General features: G+C 41.7%; 1 protein-coding gene across 1 annotated transcript in view; it reads right to left on the minus strand.

Moving 5' to 3' along the window:
- The window catches only part of SLIT3 (slit guidance ligand 3), a 693,114-nt gene that overhangs the window by 151,836 nt on the left and 518,141 nt on the right, over positions 1–23,137 (minus strand). The window contains exons 17-20 of the mRNA XM_084838630.1: positions 15,642–15,785; positions 14,133–14,276; positions 9,233–9,396; positions 5,448–5,580 (exon numbers count right to left, since the gene is read on the minus strand). Of these exons, the coding sequence (XP_084694756.1) occupies positions 5,448–5,580; positions 9,233–9,396; positions 14,133–14,276; positions 15,642–15,785 (585 nt within the window). The remainder of the gene's footprint in view (positions 1–5,447; positions 5,581–9,232; positions 9,397–14,132; positions 14,277–15,641; positions 15,786–23,137) is intronic.

The following is a 23,137-nucleotide window of genomic DNA, read 5'->3' on the forward strand; positions in this document are numbered from 1 at the left end:
TTAAAAAAGGAAATTCTCAAGGCACAATCACAAGCAATTCCAACAAGAAGAAAAGGTGGAAGACAACAGAAGAAGCCAATGTGGCTTCACAAAAAGCTTAGGGATGACCTGAAAACAAAAAAGGACACATATAGGAAGTGGAAAGAAGGCCAGGTAACAAAGGAAGAGTACAGGCAGATAGCACAGAATTGCAGGGATGGCGTCAGGAAGGCTAAAGCTGAGAATGAGCTGAGGTTAGCAAGGGATGTTAAAAACAACAAAAAGGCTTTCTTCAGCTACGTGCATAGTAAAAGGCAGAGGAAAGAAATGGTGGTTCAGCTATTAAATAAGGATGGCAAAATGATAACAGATGACAAAGAAAAGGCAGAGGTGCTCAATTCCTACTTTGGCTCAGTCTTCTCCCAAAAGAGGGTCTATGAGCCCCCTGGCAAAGGTGAAGTACAGGCTGAAGGGCCAGGATTGCAGCTTGAGATCGACAGGCATATGGTCAAGGAACACCTCATTACTTTGAATGAGTTCAAATCTCCAGGGCCAGATGAACTGCATCCTAGAGTCATAAAGGAACTGGCAGAAGAACTCTCAGAACCGCTGTCTATTCTCTTTGAGAAATCATGGAGGACTGGGGAAGTGCCAGATGACTGGAGGAGGGCTAATGTTGTCCCTATCTTCAAAAAGGGTAAAAAGGAGGAACCTGGGAACTACAGACCAGTCAGTCTGACATCACTCCCTGGGAAAATTCTGGAGCAGATCATAAAGCAATCCATCTGGAAGCACCTTGACAACAATGCCGTGATTACTTGAAGCCAACATGGATTTGTCAAAAACAAGTCCTGCCAGACAAATCTGATCTCATTTTTTGATCAAGTAACCTCCCTTGTAGACCATGGGAATGCTGTAGACATCATATACCTCGACTTCAGCAAAGCTTTCGACAGAGTGCCCCATGATATCCTGATGAGCAAACTAGCTCAAAGTGGGCTAGATGAAAGAACGATCCGGTGGATCCACAGTTGGCTACAGAATCGGGCTCAAAGAGTGCTTATTAATGGGACCTTCTCAAGCTGGGGAGAGGTAACGAGTGGGGTACCGCAGGGCTCAGTCCTGGGCCCAGTGCTCTTCAACATTTGTTTTAATGACTTGGAGGAGGAGGTGCAGGGAATGCTGATCAAATTTGCAGATGACACCAAATTGGGAGGGATAGCTAATACTTTGGAAGACAGAAACAAAATTCAAAGTGATCTGGATAGACTGGAGCACTGGGCAGAAAACAACAGAATGACATTTAATAGGGACAAATGCCAAGTTCTGCACCTAGGAAAAAGAAACCAAATGCACAGTTACAAGATGGGGGATACGTGGCTCAACCACACTACAAGCGAGAAGGATCTTGGAATTGTTGTTGATCACAAGCTGAATATGAGCCAACAATGTGATGTGGCTGCAAAAAAGGCAAATGCTATTTTGGGCTGCATTCATAGAAGCATCGCTTCCAAATCCCGGGAAGTACTAGTTCCCCTCTACTCAGCACTGGTTAGGCCTCATCTGGAGTACTGTGTCCAGTTCTGGGCACCACACTTTAAGAAGGATGCAGACAAAGTGGAGAGGGTTCAGAGGAGGGCAACAAAGATGATCAGGGGACTGGAAACAAAGCCCAATGAAGAGAGACTGAAAGAACTGGGCATGTTTAGCCTTGAGAAGAGAAGACTGAGGGGAGATATGATAGCACTTTTCAAGTACTTGAAAGGTTGTCACAGAGAAGAAGGCCAGGATCTCTTCTTGATCATACCAGAGTGCAGGACACGGAATCATGGGCTCAAGTTACGGGAAGCCAGATTCCGGCTGAACATCAGGAAAAACTTCCTGACTGTAAGAGCAATACGACAATGGAACATATTACCTGGGGAGGTGGTGGGCTCTCCCACACTGGAGGCCTTCAAGACGAGGCTGGACAGCCATCTGTCAGGGATGCTCTGACTTGGATTCCTGCATTGAGCAGGGGGTTGGACTCGATGGCCTTGTAGGCCCCTTCCAACCCTACTATTCTATGATTATATATGGCTACAATCTAACCATAAACTGCAGAACCATGTTCAACCAGATCTTCTGTTTTTATCATGATGCCTAACTATTGGAATCTATGTGTGCAAACCAAGCATGCACTATGCCTCTCTACCTTTGCATCATGTTTACATATTCTCATTCACCTTCTACATGCTGCTTTTGAACTTGCTCAGATCTCTGACCATTAACACTGCCTTTGATTTAGGTCTGCAGGCTCTATCATGTACCTTGCCTACTCCAGTTGCTCATGGGAAATATATGGTACCCTAGCCTGCTTGTAGCAACACATAATCGTGAGAGAAATATCATAATGGAAGGCTCCTATACACGGCAATAGGAATCACCAAACGCACATAACTCTCCACTCGTACAAATGAGGTAACATATGCATTATTGTTGTTGTTGTTGTTGTTATTATTATTATTATTATTTCTATCTTGGAATCTGATTCCAAGGGGAGGAATCCAGTTTAAACCTAGAAATCTTTCACCTAGAAATGTCCTGCATGTGAACTAATTCTCTTGACTATAAAACTACAGAAAATGCTACGTCTTCTTTGGATGAAAAACAAAATTCTCCTGCAGCACTGATATCACTAGGAAACTCCAGAAAGGCAACTCAAAGAGCAATTGTAGAACAGTGATAGATCGTTGACCATTTCCAGGCCCTACCGGCCCCTGCTGGCCAGGGCGCACATTTGGGGTGAAGATCCTTATTTTTTTCTTCAATCCCCCATTGGACCCAATGGAAGGGGAATTGGCTACATCAGCTCGAGGCTGTGGTCATTGATAGACCTGATCCTGGGGCCCCTGGAATAATGGAGGGGTTTAAGATCCACTGGATCCAAAGGTGCTTCTGTCCACACACTATCCCAGAATGCTTTGTTTTGATGCCCATCACCAGCAGTCGATTTACACTGATAGAGCTGTCCACCGGTATAACTGGGGCTTCTGGGATGGATGTGGCCCTGCCAGTGGCAGAGGAGCTTGTCTGCCCTTTCCTAACCCCCACCAGCCAGTAGATCTGTGGGTTAGTAGTGCTCTGCTGGACTTTTTTTTTTAATAAATCACCAAAAATATGGATATCATGGGAGTTCACAAGGTATGAAAAGAAGGTGAGAATGTTTAATTCATAGATAATAGGCAACAAATTTGGCAAATCTGTGGAGACCAGTGTAAACAAGGTGAAGAGGGGAAAAGGGGGGAAAAACTAGGCAATGATGAGGGAGGCAAAGTGGGGGCACTAAAGTGGTCCTATGTTCTTCCTGGGCATGCCTGCCCACCTCCTTCAGTGAACCTGTATGTATACATTCCAAAGACAAATTGCTGCTTTCTCCCAACGTAGCTAATCAGGGAAATCCAATTTTCGTAACGTTTCAATGGAGAAAAAAGTAGGTGAGTTGCCATTTCTTCTTTCCTCTTATTTTGCTAGTGACATACGGCTTATTGGTAGCAGTTGCATTAGTGTGACTTGGGTTGCCTCCTCTAGCCTCAACAGCCATAGGAGTGACACTACAGAGCCTATGAAATCCTATGTCTTTCATTCAAGCAGCAAAGATAGTGCTTTATACCGTCTATAGGCCACAGAAATATATACCAGATTTCAGTAATTCCTACTGCAGACACCAACTCAAGCCACATACCACAAACCCAATAGTGTCAGTCACATATTCAGGCAATTTCTAATTCTACCACATTCAGATGGAGAAGCTAAACATGAAAAGTTCTATACTCCAATAGTAAATTTTCCCTATATTAATGTCCTTCCACAGAAAACCACAGTCTAGAAGGAGAAGCAAATGAGAAGTTGCCCTTACCTCATGGAAATGTACTCCACAATTTAATCTAATTATCTCTGTTATTTTAGCCATTTTGTGAACATTCAAGGAAAATAATCCAGTGTTAGTTTTCACTGTTTCTTTTTTATTTTTAAAAATGTCAACCAATGAGATAATTAACCTACAGATAATTATGTTGGGAATTCATTTTCAATAGCTCATTGAAGTAGTCAATTGTGAACATGCTGCTATCCTGCTGAAAAAGCATTACAGAACATTCAACACTGAACTTGTTAATTTGACTTGCCATACTCAGAATGAATAAAAAGTGGAAAAAGGCTGCTTGGCTGTCAAAATGTCCCTATTCTAAATATCTTTCCATTTTAGTGAGGCATATCAACAAAGGTGTATTCACCACAGTGAAAACAAAATGCTAGCTATGCTCTAGAGAACTTAGAGAAGAAACCCATGGGCAAAATGGACCTTGTTTTACAAAACAGCAATCTCATCTACAAAACTACATCACAAGCTACTTTTGAAACTGGGTGGTGGGTGATGGTAGTGGTGTTCTGGTTCTGCATGCATACAACCCTTTCCACACATGTTAAGGGTCTTCTGGATTGCAGCCAGAATCTGGCCTCCGCACAAGAGAATTAACTGTAGAATAACCTTGGAGGTGTATTATGCCAGATCACTTGGTGATCTGCACTTGACAAAAAGGGTTTCAGACTTATTTAACAACAACATCATTAAACAGGCACCCTCCTCCTCCAATATTTGGTTGCTGAAATAAAGGCTCAGTTCAGACGTAATGGGAACCCTTGGTTTCCCATTATGTGTATCAACCACAGGCTTGGGCTTTCTCATTTCTCCTGTCCTCCTTTATGTGTCAGACGAGGGGGTTAAAGGCTGCTGCTTTGATTTTTAAAGTAGCCACAGTTCCCTGTGACTTCCAAACCCAGGGAACTGTGGTTTTCAATCTAGTTAGTGACAGAAAAATGGTTTCTGATCCTTGTTTGTTTTCCTTAACTATAGTTGAAACAAACCATAGTTTCTTGAATTTAGGCATCACATGAAACTTAATTTAAAATCAAAAGCAGAAGGTTTCAACAGCATACCTTGCTAGTGTGGAGGAATATATGGGAAGGAGAAATGCGCAAATCAGAATTTCACAGTAGTTTGTGAAAACAATGTTCCATGGCTACTGAGCATGCTCATTGGGCTGTTTTGTTGTTCGTTACCCCCTTCAGTTTTTGTTTAAGATTTTTCTTTCCTGGAAATCTTGCAGGTCCTCTGAGCCTGCTCATACCTCCCCTGTGCATTGATGATGCCATTTGGGCTACATAAGCAATGGTACTCTCCCCATCAGATTGAAAATAGAATATATGATATGTCATATATATCCCACTTCATGGAATTCAGTAGGTAATTGGTTCTGCCCTGAGCCACCATTTTGCATCTTGGTCAAGCTGATTGACCTCACTATTCTAGTAAAAACAACAACAACAACAATAGGTATCCTGCTACCTTGAAATCTGCACACCCCAAGCAATTTAATTAATACTGCCAACTTTTACTTGTAAATGTAGCTCTTGAAAATATGGCTTACAGTTCCGTTACATCTTTGGGGACACCTTTAGGCAAGAATCGCAACCCTTTGTTACTGCAACGAACTATGGAATCCACGCAAATACACTGTTCTGGACAACGGGGAGAGAAATGACAGCTGCTTTCAACATTGCCTATAAAGAGAGAAAGAGAAACTGCATAAAAATAAATTCAAGTACAGATGGGTGAACCTGAGAAAGTTCCATTCTAATACAACAGCTCACCACATATAAAACTGTAATATCAACAACTGACGAATTACTATGGTTGGGTTACACAGCTGTAGAAATTATTTAATTGTCTTCTCAACACCAACTTTTTCACCATATGAAAAAAAAATCCAACCTTGCCCTATGCGTTATGCTGTTCCAATTCCCATGCAATAAAACTGTATGTAGCCAGTTATAAGCAGTTCAACGTGTAGTAAATCAAGGTGGTTGTGTGCGTGTGTGTGTGTGTGTGTGTGTGTGTGTCGGGGGGGATCAAGAGTGGAAGTGGGGGAGCAGACCTATATGCTCAAGAAGGAAAACTGAATTAAGTAGCAGAAATGCAGATACAGCAGTAAAAACCACAAAGGCACTTCAGCTTTTCTTGGAACCTATGGAATCTTTTTTCTTGTAGATTTGCAAGACTGGACAGAGATACTTTTCAGGGATACCCTAGGTCAGAGCTTTCCAAAGTGTGTGTCGCGACACATTAGTGTGTTGCTGGCAGTGTGTAGGTGTGTCGCGCAAAAATTGTGCGGAAGGGCACCGTGGAGTTCCCTTACTCACGTTTGCTTCGCTTGGTCCCTCCCCCAGAACTTCCTAAAGCAGCTAATGTTAAAGCAGCTTAGCTGCTAAGGCTTAGGTGCTTTAACATTAGCTGCTTTAGGATCACGTGGCGTCTTGATGCAGGACGCACATGATTGGCGGTGTTGGAGCGGTACGGCGAGGAGTGTGGTAACGCTGGCTGCACAAGGAGTGTGGAGAATTCGAAGTTAGCAGAGCAATTAGTCGAGCAATTTGCAATGAGCTTGGGCGAGAGGCTTCCCCGCGTCCTCGGTGTGGCTGCAAGGCAGCGGGGGAGAACAACGACCCACTGGACGACCCCAGAGCAGGGAGGGCTGCGCCGGGCAGGCGAGGAGCTTCAAGCCTGCGCTCTCCAGAAAGGTAGAGGTGCGGGGCGAAGAGAGGGGAAGGGAGGCACTGCCCTGGGAGCAGAGCTCGGCCGACACTGGCGTGGAGAAGTGGCAGCGGCCACCAGCCCTGCGTGGTTTCGGGCGTGCCCTTTGCGGACTTCTGCACCGTGCTGCCGCGCGGCCAGGCCAAAGTAACACACAGGTGGAAACGCCACCTGGGACTGCACCGAGCGGGCCGTCCGCCATCTTGGCCAGTCGGAACAGAGCTCAGTTGATTTCTGCCATTTATTTTTATTTTTACTCTGCTGTAATTGTGGATTAACCACCCACAGGAAGTGTACCACTGGAGAGTGCTGGAACTAGACTCCGGACATAGGCACTGCAAATATTTACAGCAGTATAGCCTTGTAGTGAGACATATATATTTACACCATTTTTGTTGGACTTTTGCTTCTCTACTTCACGTGTTTTTGCAGCTGAGCTCCTACCTGGACCTGGAAATGGTAAGTAGTTACTGGTGTTATTCAACTTTTTAAAATTCTTGCACATGTTTACATACTGTTACTCATAAATGACAACAATGTATGTTATTATCTTACAAATCATATATTTTTAAAAATATAAATGAAAAGTTTTCATGAGATATGTTGTATCCCCATACATTTCGTTATTACAATTTATGTATGTGTCCGTATCTCTTATAACGGGTTAGTTGAACCTCCGGTTTGCTAGTAAAACTGAGTTACCGTGTCACGAAATGATGCATGTCTACAAAGTGTGTCACCAACACGACAAGTTTGGAAAGCTCTGCCCTAGGTGTACATTATCCAGGAAGGTGGAGTAATGGCCTGTGGAGGTCCTTTCCAATGTTACAGTCCTTTATTCCCTACATTATTGAGACCTAGTTCACACATGTATGCACATCATTCAGTGTCTCTAGTGTACTCCTGACTGGCATTTAAATGTGTGATTCTACTGAAAAACAGTGTTCAAAATTATGTGAGATCATATGAAAATTGCCTTTGTAGTAGACTATTCATTTGGTGTTGTAAATCATGGATAAATATGTATGTGTGAGCCACCCTGTGACAGCTATCCTTCTCGTTTATTACACTGGTGAAAAAGAAGAGCTTGAAAATGTCATTTGTTGCCTGGCATTGTGAATATTTATCGGTTAAGGGTCGGACTTTCAATATTAATATGGCACATTCCTTAATTTTTTAAATTATAAAACTTGTTTTCAACAAGTATAATGAGAATAAAGGAACAAAATAAGTTATGCATCCACGAAGAGCTGGAGATCCATGTGCACATGCATAAAAATATCTAATATTTCCAACATGGGTGTTGATTTCTATAAAACAGATTTTATAAAACAGATAAAAACTCAAAAGTGGCGAGCATAATGGTTACTGTTGCAAAATTAAGCCTTTGAAGTTAAGAACATTAAAGCATGGATTTCTCCCAAAAACAATATGTGGCTTCACAAACCATTAGGAAAAAACCCAAACAGTGGTATCCAAACACATGTCAAGAAACCTTTTGTAGTGTATACTACTTTAAATTGGGCCAATAAAAAACAGAAATGTTTTACAATCTGAACAAGGTTCTACTGAACATTGCAACAAAGAATCTGGACTTTGGTGATTATTCCCATAATGGATTGTAATTATTTTCAGGCATGCAGAAGGGTGACTGATTTGAACAGTTCTTTCCTGCCCAGTCAACATTACTGATGTGTTGACTGGGCCTTCAGTTTTGAACTGAAGATGTACCTTCAGTTCTGAACAGAGGTTTCAACATCTGATAGGACCAAGTACAAGGAACAGCCTACGTTGTGCCGGGAAGTGATACTTTCCATTGGGAAAGTGATATAATACAAAAAGAGTGATAGAAATATAAGTCACTTTTCTGCATACTTACAGGGTTGAGAATACTGGTTCAAAATCCTCTATTTGGAGGGCTTGAGGGATCTTCAGAATGCAGTAAGAATTTCCCACACCCCCATCACAGACCTTCACTAGATTTTGTGGAATATGATTGATTTTTTAAGCATTTTTAAGGTGTCATACTCAAAAACAGCTATTCCTTCCACTGCCAAACTAGACTAGAGCAAACAAGATTATTGTGAGCATGCAAACTGAAAAGAAGTCTCATCAAGAAATCCCTTGCAGGGAGACGGGGGGAAGACTAGGAAGAAAATGGGTTGGATCCAGGATCTCCCCTCTGTGGATGAAAGGACTCTGTTCATGGAAGGTGTCTCCACCCAATTTTTGGAAATTCCCCCCTTCTGTCCCCCCCACACCGTAGCTCTCCCCATTCAGCAAAGTCACAGAACCTCTGTATAGCATTTTCAGGGGACTGGAGGGGATGTTGAAGGGAGCAGGGATGTCTGCTTCAGTCCACCCAGCTGTGCATGCCTAAATCTGGATCCAATCCAGTATGCTTAGAATGATTAATTTCAAAAAATTAAATGCCCAAGATGGAAAGGTTTTAAGATATATTAGCAAAGAAAACAAATTTCTAGATGCATGGGCACTGAGCTAGTAATGCTGCCCTATTGTTAGTTCACATCTTTCAGGTTATTTTAGTTATAACTGGTAATACTGATTCCACTGCAAATTCTACCAGGGACCTATTATGCCAGTTCAAGAAACGGTGCTTACCATCACATGTGAAGTCCTGTGTAGCCACATCCTGAATTGGAATCTCCTTCAGGAAAAATGGTTTCTGGCAACGTGGATTTCCACTGACAATCCTCCTCTTCCTTAACCATTTCCCTAACCATGCCAAGTGGCAGTTACAGTTAAATGGATTAGACAGCAGATTACTGGAAGGGAAATGAGGAAAAATGCACTGTCAGTTATTGCAGAAATCAAGCGATGGTTTTTCAAAGGCAAATTGACATTCAGGTAAATAACTTCTGGTAAGTGATACATCTTACAAAGGAAACTGTACTATGTCCAATAGTTGCCTTTTCTTTTAAAAACAAGAGATCTGAGCAGGAAATGACTGTGATCCAAGAGTGTGTGTCTTTATTCTGCCATGATTTTCCTTATCAGACAGTGACAAATCACAATATGTAGGAATGTAGTCAACCTGTAATCTGTTTCAACGTAGCACCACTTATCTATCTTGGCCAAACTAGACATGAGATGGGAGATCTGGAATGGGATTGCCTGCTTTAAAAAACAGAAAAGAAATTAAAAAGCAGCTACAGGGATGCCCAGTTTTAACTGGGACTGCTATGCTGGGGGAAGGAGGGATTAACCCTTTCACCCCATCTTCCCAATATAAATCACCCCCAAAACTTCCCATAGGGATAAAATACAGGTACTTGTTTATTCTTTAATACATACATATTGAAGAATAACTTCAATATACATTCAGCCCAGCTGTTATAAACCAACAGGAATTGAAGTTAAGAAATGTATTGACTGATGGAGTACAAAAGTCTTCCAAATCCTTTTTGGCTAGCACAGGGTTTTTTATTAGTAAAATTGGTTGTACACATCATATATCAAAAGCATAACGGAAATGTGCCATCAAGTAAGGTTAAGAGCAGCGAATAAGAAACATTTAAAAAAAAACTTCACAGGTGTAACTCCACTGCCAGAGTTCAAGCCCAGCAGTATGCAATACATTAATGCATAAAACTTCAGTGACATTTTTATTGCTAGTGGTGGGAAGGAAGGGATCAGCATATAGCCATACTAAGATTCTGAATCTCTAATGGTTGTATGAAGATAAGTCCAACTACATCACAAGGGGGCAATGTGACTGTCAGGCTCAAAAGCCACAAAGCAAAAAATAAAAGTCAACCTGATACCTGGATTTAAAATCTCGTCAGGGTTTAAGCCCACCATTTTAAGGAGAGGAGTAATGATTTTGAACATTCAGGATCTTTCTTCATTGCTGCTAATAGGCAACAATAGCCCAGGATTTTCAAGTTACAGGGTACTCATCCAGTATTGATTCTGAAAGTTTTCTGTATTATCTTTGCACTTAAAAGTGCCCAAGGTGATTTACAAATATGCCTGTTACACATGGAATGCACCGGGACATTTTTCTAAGCCCTGTAGCCGCACAAAAGGGAGGAGGAGTATTATCAAAAAACCACATCTGGGGAGGGAGGGATTAAATTGCATGGGCATGGGGTCCCAATAATAATGGGACCCCCACACCAGTAAAAAAAAAGAGTAAAGAATAGACAGAGCTGCTAGCTACATCTTAAAGTAACATGCAGTTTGACCCAGAGGTGTGCCATTTATTTTGGAATGTGTGAAGCACCTTTGAACTGTGCTTCTCTCTCAGCTTAAATGTTGGTTCCAATAGGCAGTAAATCAATTAAAATAATATAGCTTAGGATGAGCTGGGAATTGGGCTAAAAATAAATACAACTATACGGATTGCAGAAAAATGAGTAATATAAATTAATAATACAAGTGAATTTTGATAAATAGCATGATTTTGTCCAAAATGTGTTCATTTAATGACTATATAAATAATACTTTTTGCAGGGTTTTTTTGTTTGTTATGCTGAACCTTTCCCCCCCAATATCAATAAATATATAGTTTATTAGTGGAATGGGTATTCACTTTACTGATATCTTGGCAAAGCTAAACGTGTTTGTATAGCCAAATTAAGATGTGCCTCTTACCGGGATCATAAGGGTCAATGTTGCTGAAAGTGTCAGATAGTGAAAGCGCTTCACTGTGCGCAATTATTTCTGATAAAAAGCAAGTCAGAACCTTCAGAGGGCCAATAAGCTGTAGCATTATTAAGGAAAGCCTTGACTGTATCTATTAGAGAATGGATTTCTAATAGTGACAGTTGGAATATATACAATTGGGTAATCAGATTTTTCTCTCATGAGAGTCACAGAGTCACTCGCATGGTAGGGCAATGAGGCTTTTTGAAAAGTGGTTGATTAATATTTCATTTTATCATGCTTTAGAATAATGCTGGTTAACAATTGCAATCCAGGCTGGACTACGACTTTGAACTATAGTGGCACTTACTTTGCGATATCTTTGGCAAAACTCAATGAGCTTGGAATTTTATTATTAATATTTAGATACCATCTTATTTGCTAAAAAGCCATCTAGGGAGCAATCCTATATCTCCTAGATAGCATTTGGGTACAAAGGATATTTCGGTTTCCTGGCTCCGTGATCGGAAACAGGGCTCTGACCTCAGAGCCAGGAAACTGTGCTCCCCGCCCCTCTCCCTCCTGCTTGTAGCTGGTGTGAAGAGAACCGCCCCAGCTACCTCTCCTCACTTGGAAAACAGAGCACAGAGACAGGGAAAGGGGGGCATTCCTGGGGGTGGAGAGGGGAGGAGACCGGGGCAGCAGCCATACAACATATCCTGTGGCCACCCAAGCCTCCTTCCCTCCCCCTCCCTGAAGCCTCCGCTAGACAACCAAAACTCCTGTCTAGCTTAAATGCATTGGATACTTGTAAGCTTCCAAGTTCAGAGGCTTATGCATACCCAGGGTGGATCTGATAGGACTGCACCCTACGGTGGTGGACAACAGTATAGATAACATGTTTATGATTTGGATATTAAGCAATGTCCACATTGTAATTTGAAATGGGTCTTGTGCCCTTTGTATATGTCAGGTATACGAAGTACACACAAAGGTAACTGCACATAGATTGGCATGAACAAAATGACAATACCTCAAAGCTGAACCATCAGTTTCTACTCTTTGTCAACCTCACAGCCAGAAACAAGGGCTAACTACACTCATGAAACCAGTATTTTGTTCTCCTTCTATGCAAACTCTATTGTTAGAGCTATAGTCACTCAGATATTAATGATGATGGCACACATAGTCTATATAAAGCCAAAATGAGCAGAGTAATTCTTAAAGTACTTGAGGCAAAAAAAAAATCCAAGTTCTGCCAAGTTAAAAACTGGAAAGAAGTGTGAGCATTCTTAAGTGGCAATTAAACTAAAGAATGATGAGGCATACAAATAGAATACTTCAAAAGGCCATAATACATGCAGAAAAAGCAAACCAGAACAAGAGTTGTAAGATTTGTGGAAGAGAGATTAGTGAGAGGACTAAAGGATCCGAGTCATGAAATGCAAAGTCAAATGATGCTTTTAGTGGAACAGTTCTGCAATTGTTATGGGGGGAAACATGTGGGCCCATAAAGATGCTTTGGCACAACATATAAGAGCTCAGGCCTGGATGAATGTACTCTGTCACTGCAGCACCTAAGACTAGGTGTAAAGGTTGGCCACTAACTAGCACATAAAACACCTGCTAGATTCATTCAGTGCCAGCAAGAACTAGTGCATGGTATACCTGTTAAGGGAAAGGGGAAGAATATTGGAAATGCTGATGTGTGCTGTTCTATAGGCAGGGTTGAGAGACAAGAATACACTTCCAGAGCAACAACGGGATGGGGAGTGGTGGTGGCTGGCCATCATCATCGGAAGGAGGGAAGGGAAGAGGAAGAGGAAGGAGCTGGCCATTGCAGTGCAGGGGGAAAAGAAGGCAGGGCAGTGTCAGGGGTAGAGGAGGAGGGTGGCTGCTGCCATTGCCATGGATATGGTGTGGGGAGAGAGAAGAGAGAGAGCAGGATGGGGGGGAAGGAGGAGGAGAAAGAGGAGGTTGGGTGGCAGCCACTGCCATTCCCATCATCATCATTGTCGGGGCAGCTGCTGCCACTACCATTGTTGTGGCAGGGGGGCAGAGAAGGCAGCAGTACGAGGGGAAGGAGAAGAAGGGTGGTGGGTAGTGGCTGCTGCCATCACCGTTGTTGTGGGGTGGGTGGGGGTGGTGGGTGGGTGGACATCACCTGGAGCTGGACTTCCCGCTGCGCCAGTCCTGCATGGGGACCTTCATTTTGAGAGATAATAAGCCTAGTGCACCAGCTTACATGAAATGTAGTGGTTGATAGAATAGGCTGTGAAGTCCCTGGTTCAAATCTTGCCCTGGCATGAAGCCGTTTGATGGTCTTAGCTGAACTCCCCCTCAGGCTCCTATCTGTAATATGGGAATAACAATCTCACCTGCTTTAAGGGTTACGGTACAGATTAACTGAGATAATGTAAATGAAGCACTGGAACACTCACAAGCACTAAATAAATATATGTTGTGATTGCTGTGGTTGTTACTACCACTAGTATATCTGGCAGAAATACGGCAATGGCTTTCTCAGTGGTGGAGCCCACTCTCTGAAACGACCTCCCCACTGCGATACGTCAGGATACATCAGTTGCTTTTGTTTTGATGATTATTAAAAACTTACTTGTTTACGCTGGCTTTTCCCAACTGTTAACTCCTCTAAATGTTGTTATGTTATTATAATGATGTATTGTTTTATAATTGGCTATAAAACGCTTTGGGATTTTTAAAATGGGAAGTGGTATATAAACATTCCAAAATAATTAAATACTACTGAGGCCATACAACGACAGGCTTAAATACCTGTTGGATTTAAAAAAATAAATTATTACACCAATCTTTCTTACTTACATGTAATTAAATTAAAGCAGCTATTCTAAACCAAATTCAACACTTAAGTGGCAAAAACAAGATTACTTACATTGTAGATAAAGAAACAAGCGTATTGAAGGCTCCTGGTGTGATTGTAGTTATGCGATTGTCATACAGAGACAGTAATCTTACTGAGCTCAATCCTGTGAACGTGTCGTTGTTTACACAGCTGATCAAATTGCTCCGGAGCATCCTGAAAGGATTTAAACCTTGAATTAGAGTTCCTGAACTGAAAGAGGGGTGGGGGAAGGAGATACAAGAGGGAACGTAATGTGCGGCCATGCAATTGAAAAGCACAATGTGCTACCTAAATGTTAGCCAATTATAGATATGCCCTTGAAATTTTTTATGTAACCTGCCTCAGAAATATGAGTTTCTGAGGTTCATAATGCTTGCCTCAAATATGATGCGACCATTAAAATCTGAGCCAGATAAGAATTTATCTCCCACTTCTCTCTTCCCCAACTAATGCAAGCCTCCAGCCCCTATGGGAAAAGAGAGAAGCACTTAGGGGCTTAACAGGTGATCAAGTGTGTGCCACAATCGCGTTTTAGACTTTGTAGACTAGTTTTGCAAGTCCCAATTCAAAGGCAATATCCAGACTACATGTAATAGTGTGTATTGGTGATGGGAATAGCCTTCATGCTGGGAAATAAATGTATCATTTACCCTTTTTAAATATAAATAGAACAAATGAGGACTCTAATGTTGTAAAGGGCCAGGACTCACATTCAAAGAATTATATTGCATTAAAAAAATCTTAAAGGTTCACAGAGTGGCCATAATTCCAGAAGAGGGGTGCTGGTCACGTTCTTTTTTTAAAGGCTAGATGACATCTGGAATGGTACATGATACATACAGAAAGGGACATACTCAGCTTCTAAAGCAGAGATGGACAGACTTTAGGTTGTGGGATTTACTTTTTGTTTCTACTAGAATGCCAAGACCCACCAGCTTGAGCTGGTGCAGAAGACATACACTTAGAATTAAAGAATTCTGAGTCCAGGAATTTTTGTAAGCTGTTTTAAGTGTTGGAAAGTGCTGGGATGTGTTTTCAATGCAATGGAAACATAGTTTGAGGAGAACATCTGTATCCAGTGCAACAAATGAGTAAGCAACACATTTGTTGCACAAAAAATTACCATGTGTAAATGCCCCATCTGTAAATGCCCCATGTGATAGGTCTTAAAAACTGGCTAACTTCCCTTTGACACTATGAAACTGTATTCTTCATCCAGGATTGGAAGAAACGTCTCAGTTTTCTCGGAGAAGGAACTCTGAAGAACAGCTTTGGATGTGCAGCTTTATGCAGATAGGTATACAGCATTGTCAGAGAGCCTTAACTTACCCAAAGACCTCAGAGGAGATGCTACCAGTTTAGGCCAGTGACATACCAGAGATCTATGCATATGTAAAGTGCTAAAACTCCTACAATGTTCCCCATCAGCCTACTGTCAAAACCAGCAGAACATTCACTGCATTTGTGATCATACGATCCAATACCCAAATGATACACAATGGTGCTGTCTCTCTTCTCCCCTTTTTCCTTTATGCTTACAGTGTCTTGAGTCCTGCGAGACCTCTAAACATTCGTCCATGCATAGATTCCAACTGGTTCCCTGTCAACATCAGTTCCTGCACTCCTGCTGCCCCATCAAAAGTGCCTTCACGGATCTCTTTGATCTTGTTGTTACTGAGGTTTCTGAAAAGGGGAACAAATCTGGCATTAAGACAGACAATATTATTTAACAAGGCTACATACTTTGCACCACACAAACACAGGTATATTTGTACTGGGGAGCAAAGGGGGAAAATAATAGTTGCAACACAGATTAAAAGCATTCAGCTGACGTATTTCCTGCTGTCAAAATTGTCCTCATTTTCAACTTGGCAAATGTCCCAGAATTTCAAACGGTTTTTAAAAAATAAGAATGACATACAATTGCAGGACTAGTACTGCTTTCTGAATATGTTTACCGGCATATCTACCTATTAACTCTAGGCAACATCAACATAATGCTGTAATTATGCCAAAAGAGCAGCAATGTTGCTCCCATACTAAGGATTTATTTCTCTTTGGATTAGGCCATACACTTTTCTTTTAAATATTTGTTGCTTGTCAAACAGGAGCACTTACAGCACGAGTGCAAGTAAGAAACATTATACACCAAATTCCTCAACTTTTTTGGTAAATTAAACTTAGAATCCTATCAGTTTATTTCTGCATAGCAGTCACATCCTGTTCCACATGGAAACACATCACCTTGCATTTCCTCATTTGTATAGGGACTATAATATAATGCCATCAAGGTTAAGGGAGAGACTTGTGGTCTTTTGAGATGGTCTAGCCAGAGGTGCAGCTAGGTAGCTTTTGGGCACAATCCTACTGGACTGCTGCCCGCTAGATGGTACCTGAAGCTGTTGAGATGCCAAAGGCTCTAGCAGAGCCCAGCCTCTCCTTTCTCGTCCCTTCCCCTCCAACCAAAATGCCCCCTTTTCTCCCTCCCCAAAGTAATCTGAGATCACTTTTGAGGCCTCAGGAAATAGCCACTCTCCTTTTTGCAGTGGCTGTGAGGGGGTGAGAGTGAGGGACCAGAGCACAGAATTCCCCTCCCAAAGTCATAGGAGCCTGTGGAGCTTCAAGAGGACCATATCCTATGGTCCCTGGGATGCTCTTCTAGGAACCATAGGATTCTCTGTTAAAGGGTGAACTTCATGATCTTATAGGGGCTCCTTTAGATGGCCAGGTGTATTACTTCAGTTGAGAAGCACACAATATTTCTCTCCTTCCCACCCCAGCCACCATTCCACACTTTCCAATTGCTTTTACATTCCTAAAGTTAGAACAACAGAACTATTTGCCAAACTTTATTTTTTTAAAAATACTCTGAGCATGTGCAGCACTGCATTTTAAACTTACTTAAATCATAGCTCCACCATGGAATAAAATGGAGTTTGCTTCTCCTGCCATCATCACCCACCAGTATCTAGGTTAGGGGTCTCTAACCATTTTGTGGCTGTGGGTACATTTGGCATTTTGTGGCGGTGCCCTGGACATTACTACAAATTAGCTGCTGACAATGCTGGAGGGTCAATCACAAAAATGCTGGGAGTTCCCTCACGTTTATCTGTGTTTTTGTGTGTGCATGAACGTGTGCATGAACGTGCACCCTGAGTGTGTATTACTCACTCAGGGTTCTCTTTCTCTCTCTCTGGCTCCTCATTCTTATTTCCTTCCTTCTGTCTCTCTGGCTCCTCTCTCTCATTGGCTCCTCTTATTCCCCCCCGTGACTCCTCTGTCTGTCCGTTCGTCCGTCCTTCCATTTCCCTGTCTGTCTGGCTCCTCTCTCTCTCTCTCTCTCTCTCTCTCCCTCCCCTCCTGATTTAAGTTAATGGAGTGATTTGTCCATTGGCTTCAATAGGGAAGAAAAAAGCCCCCTGTTGAAAATTGGCTGGAGGAGGTGGGTGAAGATCACCCCCTCCACCAAGGACCCTGCTGGTCAAAGGGTCCCTGGTGGGGCATAAACTGCTGGGCCCTGGACTGTGGGCACCATGTTGGGGTGAGTGGGGCTGCGTTGCGGGGTTCTAGACTTTGGCCCTAAGTTCAAGCTCTAGCTATACCACCAAGCTTACCTGCATTATTTATAATGGGAATAATAATAATAATAATAATGATGTGCTAAAAAGAACCTAAGTGCTGAAGGGGTATGATAATAGAAACAGGAAATAAAAATGGAGGAGAGACACTTAAGGGAAGAAATATAACCTCAACTATTGGTTAAAGATGAACGCATATCACTTGAGCACAATACTAGGTTATAACAGTTGCAAAGGATTCATTGCAAATATGGCAACAGAATGGATCTGGTTTGTATACAATGTAAAATGTATTCCTTGCGATGGTCATCACTGGGTGAAAGTAATTTTGAAGACTGGGGTTAGGCTCCATATGAGTAACTGGTAGCCTGGTTTCTGTTTCCTGAACAGCAGAGACAGCCTGGCTGCACAGCTTGTGACCTATCACCTCTCTTGCAGTCTAAGTCAGTAAAGGAGGGAAGCAGCGGCAACAATAAAGCATAAAAACAACCACAATAACGTGATTTCTCTCTCTCTCTCTCTCTCTCTCTCTCTGGTCTCTTAAAGCAGCTTCATGTATTTTATTTCTATCCATAGTATAAAGATTAGACTTTACATTTAATGTCAGGAACAGCTTAGAAACAATGTTATGACAGATGAATTTCATCTGGTGTTGAACTGTTGTCTGATGAAAATTTGAGTTAAGTGTCTCTTTTGAATCATCAGATTATGCAAGAGTTCCTTTAGTTACTACCATGTATTTTTGTCTAATAACAATGCCACTGAGGGTCACTTTTCCCATTACATTTTAAAGATGCAGGCACATTCTTGTGAATCACGTCCCTATCTGAAGATACATGCAAACATATAGTAAGAATGTGTATATCGGTCAATTACATCTCTGAAAAGACCACAGAATGCTGAGCCTCAAAATGACTGCAGTTGTAGTTTATGCTACAAAGAGATACAGCAGCCTTCTCAATGATCCCACAAATTACTAGCCCCCCCCCCCCATTATAAGTCTGCTGGGGACTAGCAGAGGAGAGTTTGAAAGCAATGTTCACCTTCTAGCGGACTTCTGTATGTTGGCCATGGAAGAGGGGATTCCTGCCTCTGGCAGCCAGCTTGGCTTCTACATTAGGCACAGAGAAGGGATGGAGAGCTCTATCCCTCCTCTACCAGCCCACTCGCTCACCTGCATACAATTCCTTGTTGCTTAAAGCTAACAGGCAAGTGGCTGAACCCAAGTGCACAGTACTGATTGCTTTTGCCTGTGCGTTTACAGTCTGAATCATGACAATGTGCCCATAGCTTTGAAATCGGTGGAGGAACAACCTGCAACTGACCACAGTCTCGAGTAGGCTAGTTAAGACTCAACCCTTTCTTTCTAGATAACAATTTCCAATTAAACCTATGCATCTAAAACAGGGGTGGGCAACATGCATCCTGTGGGCCACATGTGGCCCCTGCTGTGCCCCCCCATTGTGAAAAAAGTTGTTTTTAAAAATGGCATCTGGAATGGACATTTTCACCCTTTTTTACATGTTTAGTGCTGCATAATAGCTATGGAGTAGTTTTAACCTTTCTGGTGCTCTGTAGCCACTCCAGATACCATTTTTTAAATTTTATTTATGTTTCCAGCACCATGGGGGAGATGAAAGTGCCCAGTGTGGAGTGTGTGTGTGAAAATGGCTCCCAGACCTCTTGAGGTTGCCCAGTGCTGATCTGAAGATACATCTTTATTATTTAATTCATTATCTATATCTATCTACACACACACACACACACACACACACACACGGATCCAAAGAGCTGTGAAAGAAAGGACAGGACGTGCTAGTGCTGTTTCCTTAACTCCTGCACAAGTGCTAGTGGAAGAGCTCTTGTAGGGTAACACCACAATGTAGGAGTGGTTGTATTACAGTATGAGAAATGTGGTGAATAAGGAAGATACAAGCTGTCACATACAAATGGTGGTGAGCCATAATGTGAACTGCTAAGGATTTTAATATATTAAGAAGCAGAAAAGTATTAGAAATAAATAAACAACAATAAAGCATTTGCAATGTCGTATGCCAGAGCATGTGCAATATCTCATACAAGAGCTTGTACAAACAGAAGAACTTCTCAAGATTAAGGATCAGTTTTCTCATGCAACACTCTTCCACTGGGGTAGAAACCAACCTTCTGTGTATGGAAGAGGCTTTCCACTAGGAGAAGAGCACCTTTGGGTTCAAGCCAACATCAGGCCTTTTTAGATGACAATCTCAACTTATGATCCCTATAGAAAAAGTGTAGCTGTTCCAAGCCAGTCAGATGTATGCAACTGAAAACAGGCTGAATTTAGTCCAAATTGGCTGTAGGTACACTGTTACACCAAAAGCTGATAGACAGTAATTTCAGCATTTAGTAGATGGCTTGCACATGAAACAGATAAAAGATTCTTGTGGCTACCACAGGCTGAGATGGTCATGCTAACGCACCCTTACTTGATGTAAGATGATGTCAGGCGATGAACATTATGGCTCATGTGTAAACACTTATTCTAAACACTAATAAATATATTTCATATTCCGATTTTATGGAAGGTAGCATGGTAATGTGCAAAATTATCATTAGTCCTAACCTAACCTCCTTAGTTCTGGCAACATTTTACGTGATATTTTTTCCAAACTCATTTTCCACATGCAAACAACCATTGTTGTAGTATTATATTCAGATATTCTTTTCCTCCTAAGGACTTGCAGTTCATATTCATCTGAGGCAGGCATCTAATGGCTTTTCAGTATTCATGATAAGCTATCATGTAAATGTGTACCAAGAGACTTCTTAAAAGCAGGCACAGTTGACCCTGAAATCAATTGTGTCAATGAATCCTTTGGGACCGCTTAAACACACGACTTATTGACAGAACAGACAAAGGCTCCAAGTGAAAGCTGCCCATATATACTGTCATTGCATACCAATAATGTTTCTTAAGGTATCTTATTAAATAGGCATTGATTTGTTTCATTTTGCTACTGTAGACAAAGAACATAGAAAGAGCTTGTGAGGTTTGATTTTTACAGACAGTACTATATTAGCATGTTCCCATAGTAAAGACTTCATGCACAGTGTAAGTGACAAAACCGGTATAGAGGTGTATCTAGAATACTGTCTTATCATTTTCAGTATAAAGTAGATGTTCTCAGACTGCCATAAGTACATTCATCTAAGCTATATAAAACATGACTTTCTTTCTTACAGTGATGGCTTTAGTCTACAAATTCCCTATTATTTTCTTTTAGTTCCACCACACTCTGTCACTTTCACATGCAAATAATAGTCCTCAGAATCATACAGTCAGAAGGGGCCATTTAGGTCATCCCGTCTAACCTCCTGCTCAGTGCAGGTATCCAGTTTAAAACATCCCTGACAGATGGCTGTTGAATCTTTGCTTGAATACCTCCAGCAAAGGAAAGCCCAACACGTCCCTAGGAAGTTGGTTCCATTGTCTGACTTCTCTGAACATTAGCAAGTTTCTCCTGATGTTCTGCCAAAATCTGCCATCCTGTAACTTAAGCCCATTATTTAATGACCTACAGTCTTGGATGATAGAGAACAGGTTGCAGTCCTCTTCTGTGTGACAACCCTTTAAGTGCTTGAATAGTGCTGTCATATCCCCCCTCAGTCTTCTCTTCTCAGGGCTAAACATACCCAGTAACTTTAATCTTTCCTCATAGGAGTTAACTTCTAGCACCCTGATCATCTTTGCTGATCTTCTCTGAATTTGTTCCATTTTATCTGAATCTTTCATAAAATATGGTGTCCAGAATTGGACAGACTATTCAGGGTGAGGTCTGTCTAGTGCAAAGTAGAATTGGACTACTATTTACCATGGCATAGAAACCATACTTCTATTGATGCAACCTAAAATTGCATTGCCTTTTTTGTAGCCACATCACAGTGTTGACTCATATTCAGCTTGTGATTCACTACAACCCAATATTCTTTTCACATGTACTACTGTCAAGCCAGGTATCCCCCATCTTATACCTGTGCATCTTTCCTAAATGAAGACGTTTGCACTTACCTCTGTTAAATTTCATTCTGTTATTTTCTACACAGTTTTCTTACCTATCAAGATCTTCTAAGGTATAGCTAATACCTTAGCTCCCTCCCAGTTTTGTGTCAATTGCAAATTTTGTGTCCTTCTACAATATTATTCCACTGAAGAGGTGCTTCTAGAATGAGACATTTGTAAGGTGATCAGATTCTGACTTATTATCCTGGTTTGTAAAGGGACATTAAGTCAGAGTTTCCCAGTTTGAACATAATGAGAAACTCTGGTTTACTTCAAGCTAGAAACTAAGCTCCGAAGTGATGTGCAAGGGAGGAGGGAAGAGCTAGTACTTGGCCCCAATACTTGTCCTCAGCTTCATAAACCATGATTTATAAACCATGGTTAATGAAGCCATAAATGTTGGTCAAAACCAAGCAATTGTTGCGTTGACCACAGTGATGAAGTAAAGTGTTATCCATGTGGTAATGACTCTCACTCTACCTCTCCTTCCAATCAAATGCAGGTGAGGCCGGGACTATCCTGAACTGGTAATTGGACTCAGTAATGGGTTGAATGAGGGCCAATAAACAGAAACTCAATCTAGACAAGATGAAGGTTCTGCTAATAGATGGTTCATCTGTCCAGTTAAATGGTGTTCAACCTGCTCTAAATGGGGTTGCACTCCCATGGAAGAAGCAGGTTTGTAGTTTGGGGGTGCTCATAGATCTAGCTCTGTCACTTGAGGTCCAAGGGCCTCAGTAACACAGTAAGCTACAATCTTACCTGGAAAGAGACACCTTGGGTATAGTTACACATGTGACAGTGACACTGTTCACTCCTGCCTGGATTATTGCTATTGTACATTATACATGTATTATACATGGGGCTACCTCTGAAAATGGCCTAGAAATTTGTTAGTGCAGAATAGAGCAGAAGCAGAATAGAGCAGCAAGGCTGCTTACTGGGATTGGCCACTTTGAACATATCACTCCAGTACTACATCAACTGCAGTGGTTGGCAGTTCTTTTCAGGGCCCAGTTCAAAGTGTTGGTGCTGACATTTAAAGTCCGAAATGGCCAAGGGCAGTCTACCTGAAGGATATGTTCCAGCTCAAGATAATCTTCAGAGTCTCTGGGTGCCGCCGCTCACAACGGTGAAAAGGGTGGCTATCAGGGAAAGAGCCTTCTCTATAGTGGCCCCCCTCCGTGGATTGCCCTTCCCAGAAGTTCCACCTGGAGTCTTCACTATATATATTTAGATGCCCAGCTTAGAGCTTCCTTTTCCAGCAGGCATTTAATCTTGAATCTGTTGCTCCAATTATTAACTTTATTGATGTCTCTTTCATATTTTTGTTGTTTCATTACTGTATTGGTTATTATTTTACTGTTGTTTTGGGCTTTCATGATTGTAAACTGCCCTGAGGCATTTGTTCAGTT

The sequence above is a fragment of the Heloderma suspectum genome, chromosome 2 (genome assembly GCF_057233095.1).
Source record: "Heloderma suspectum isolate Gila_16-S chromosome 2, 16-S_ref, whole genome shotgun sequence".
NCBI classification, from domain to species: domain Eukaryota; kingdom Metazoa; phylum Chordata; class Lepidosauria; order Squamata; family Helodermatidae; genus Heloderma; species Heloderma suspectum.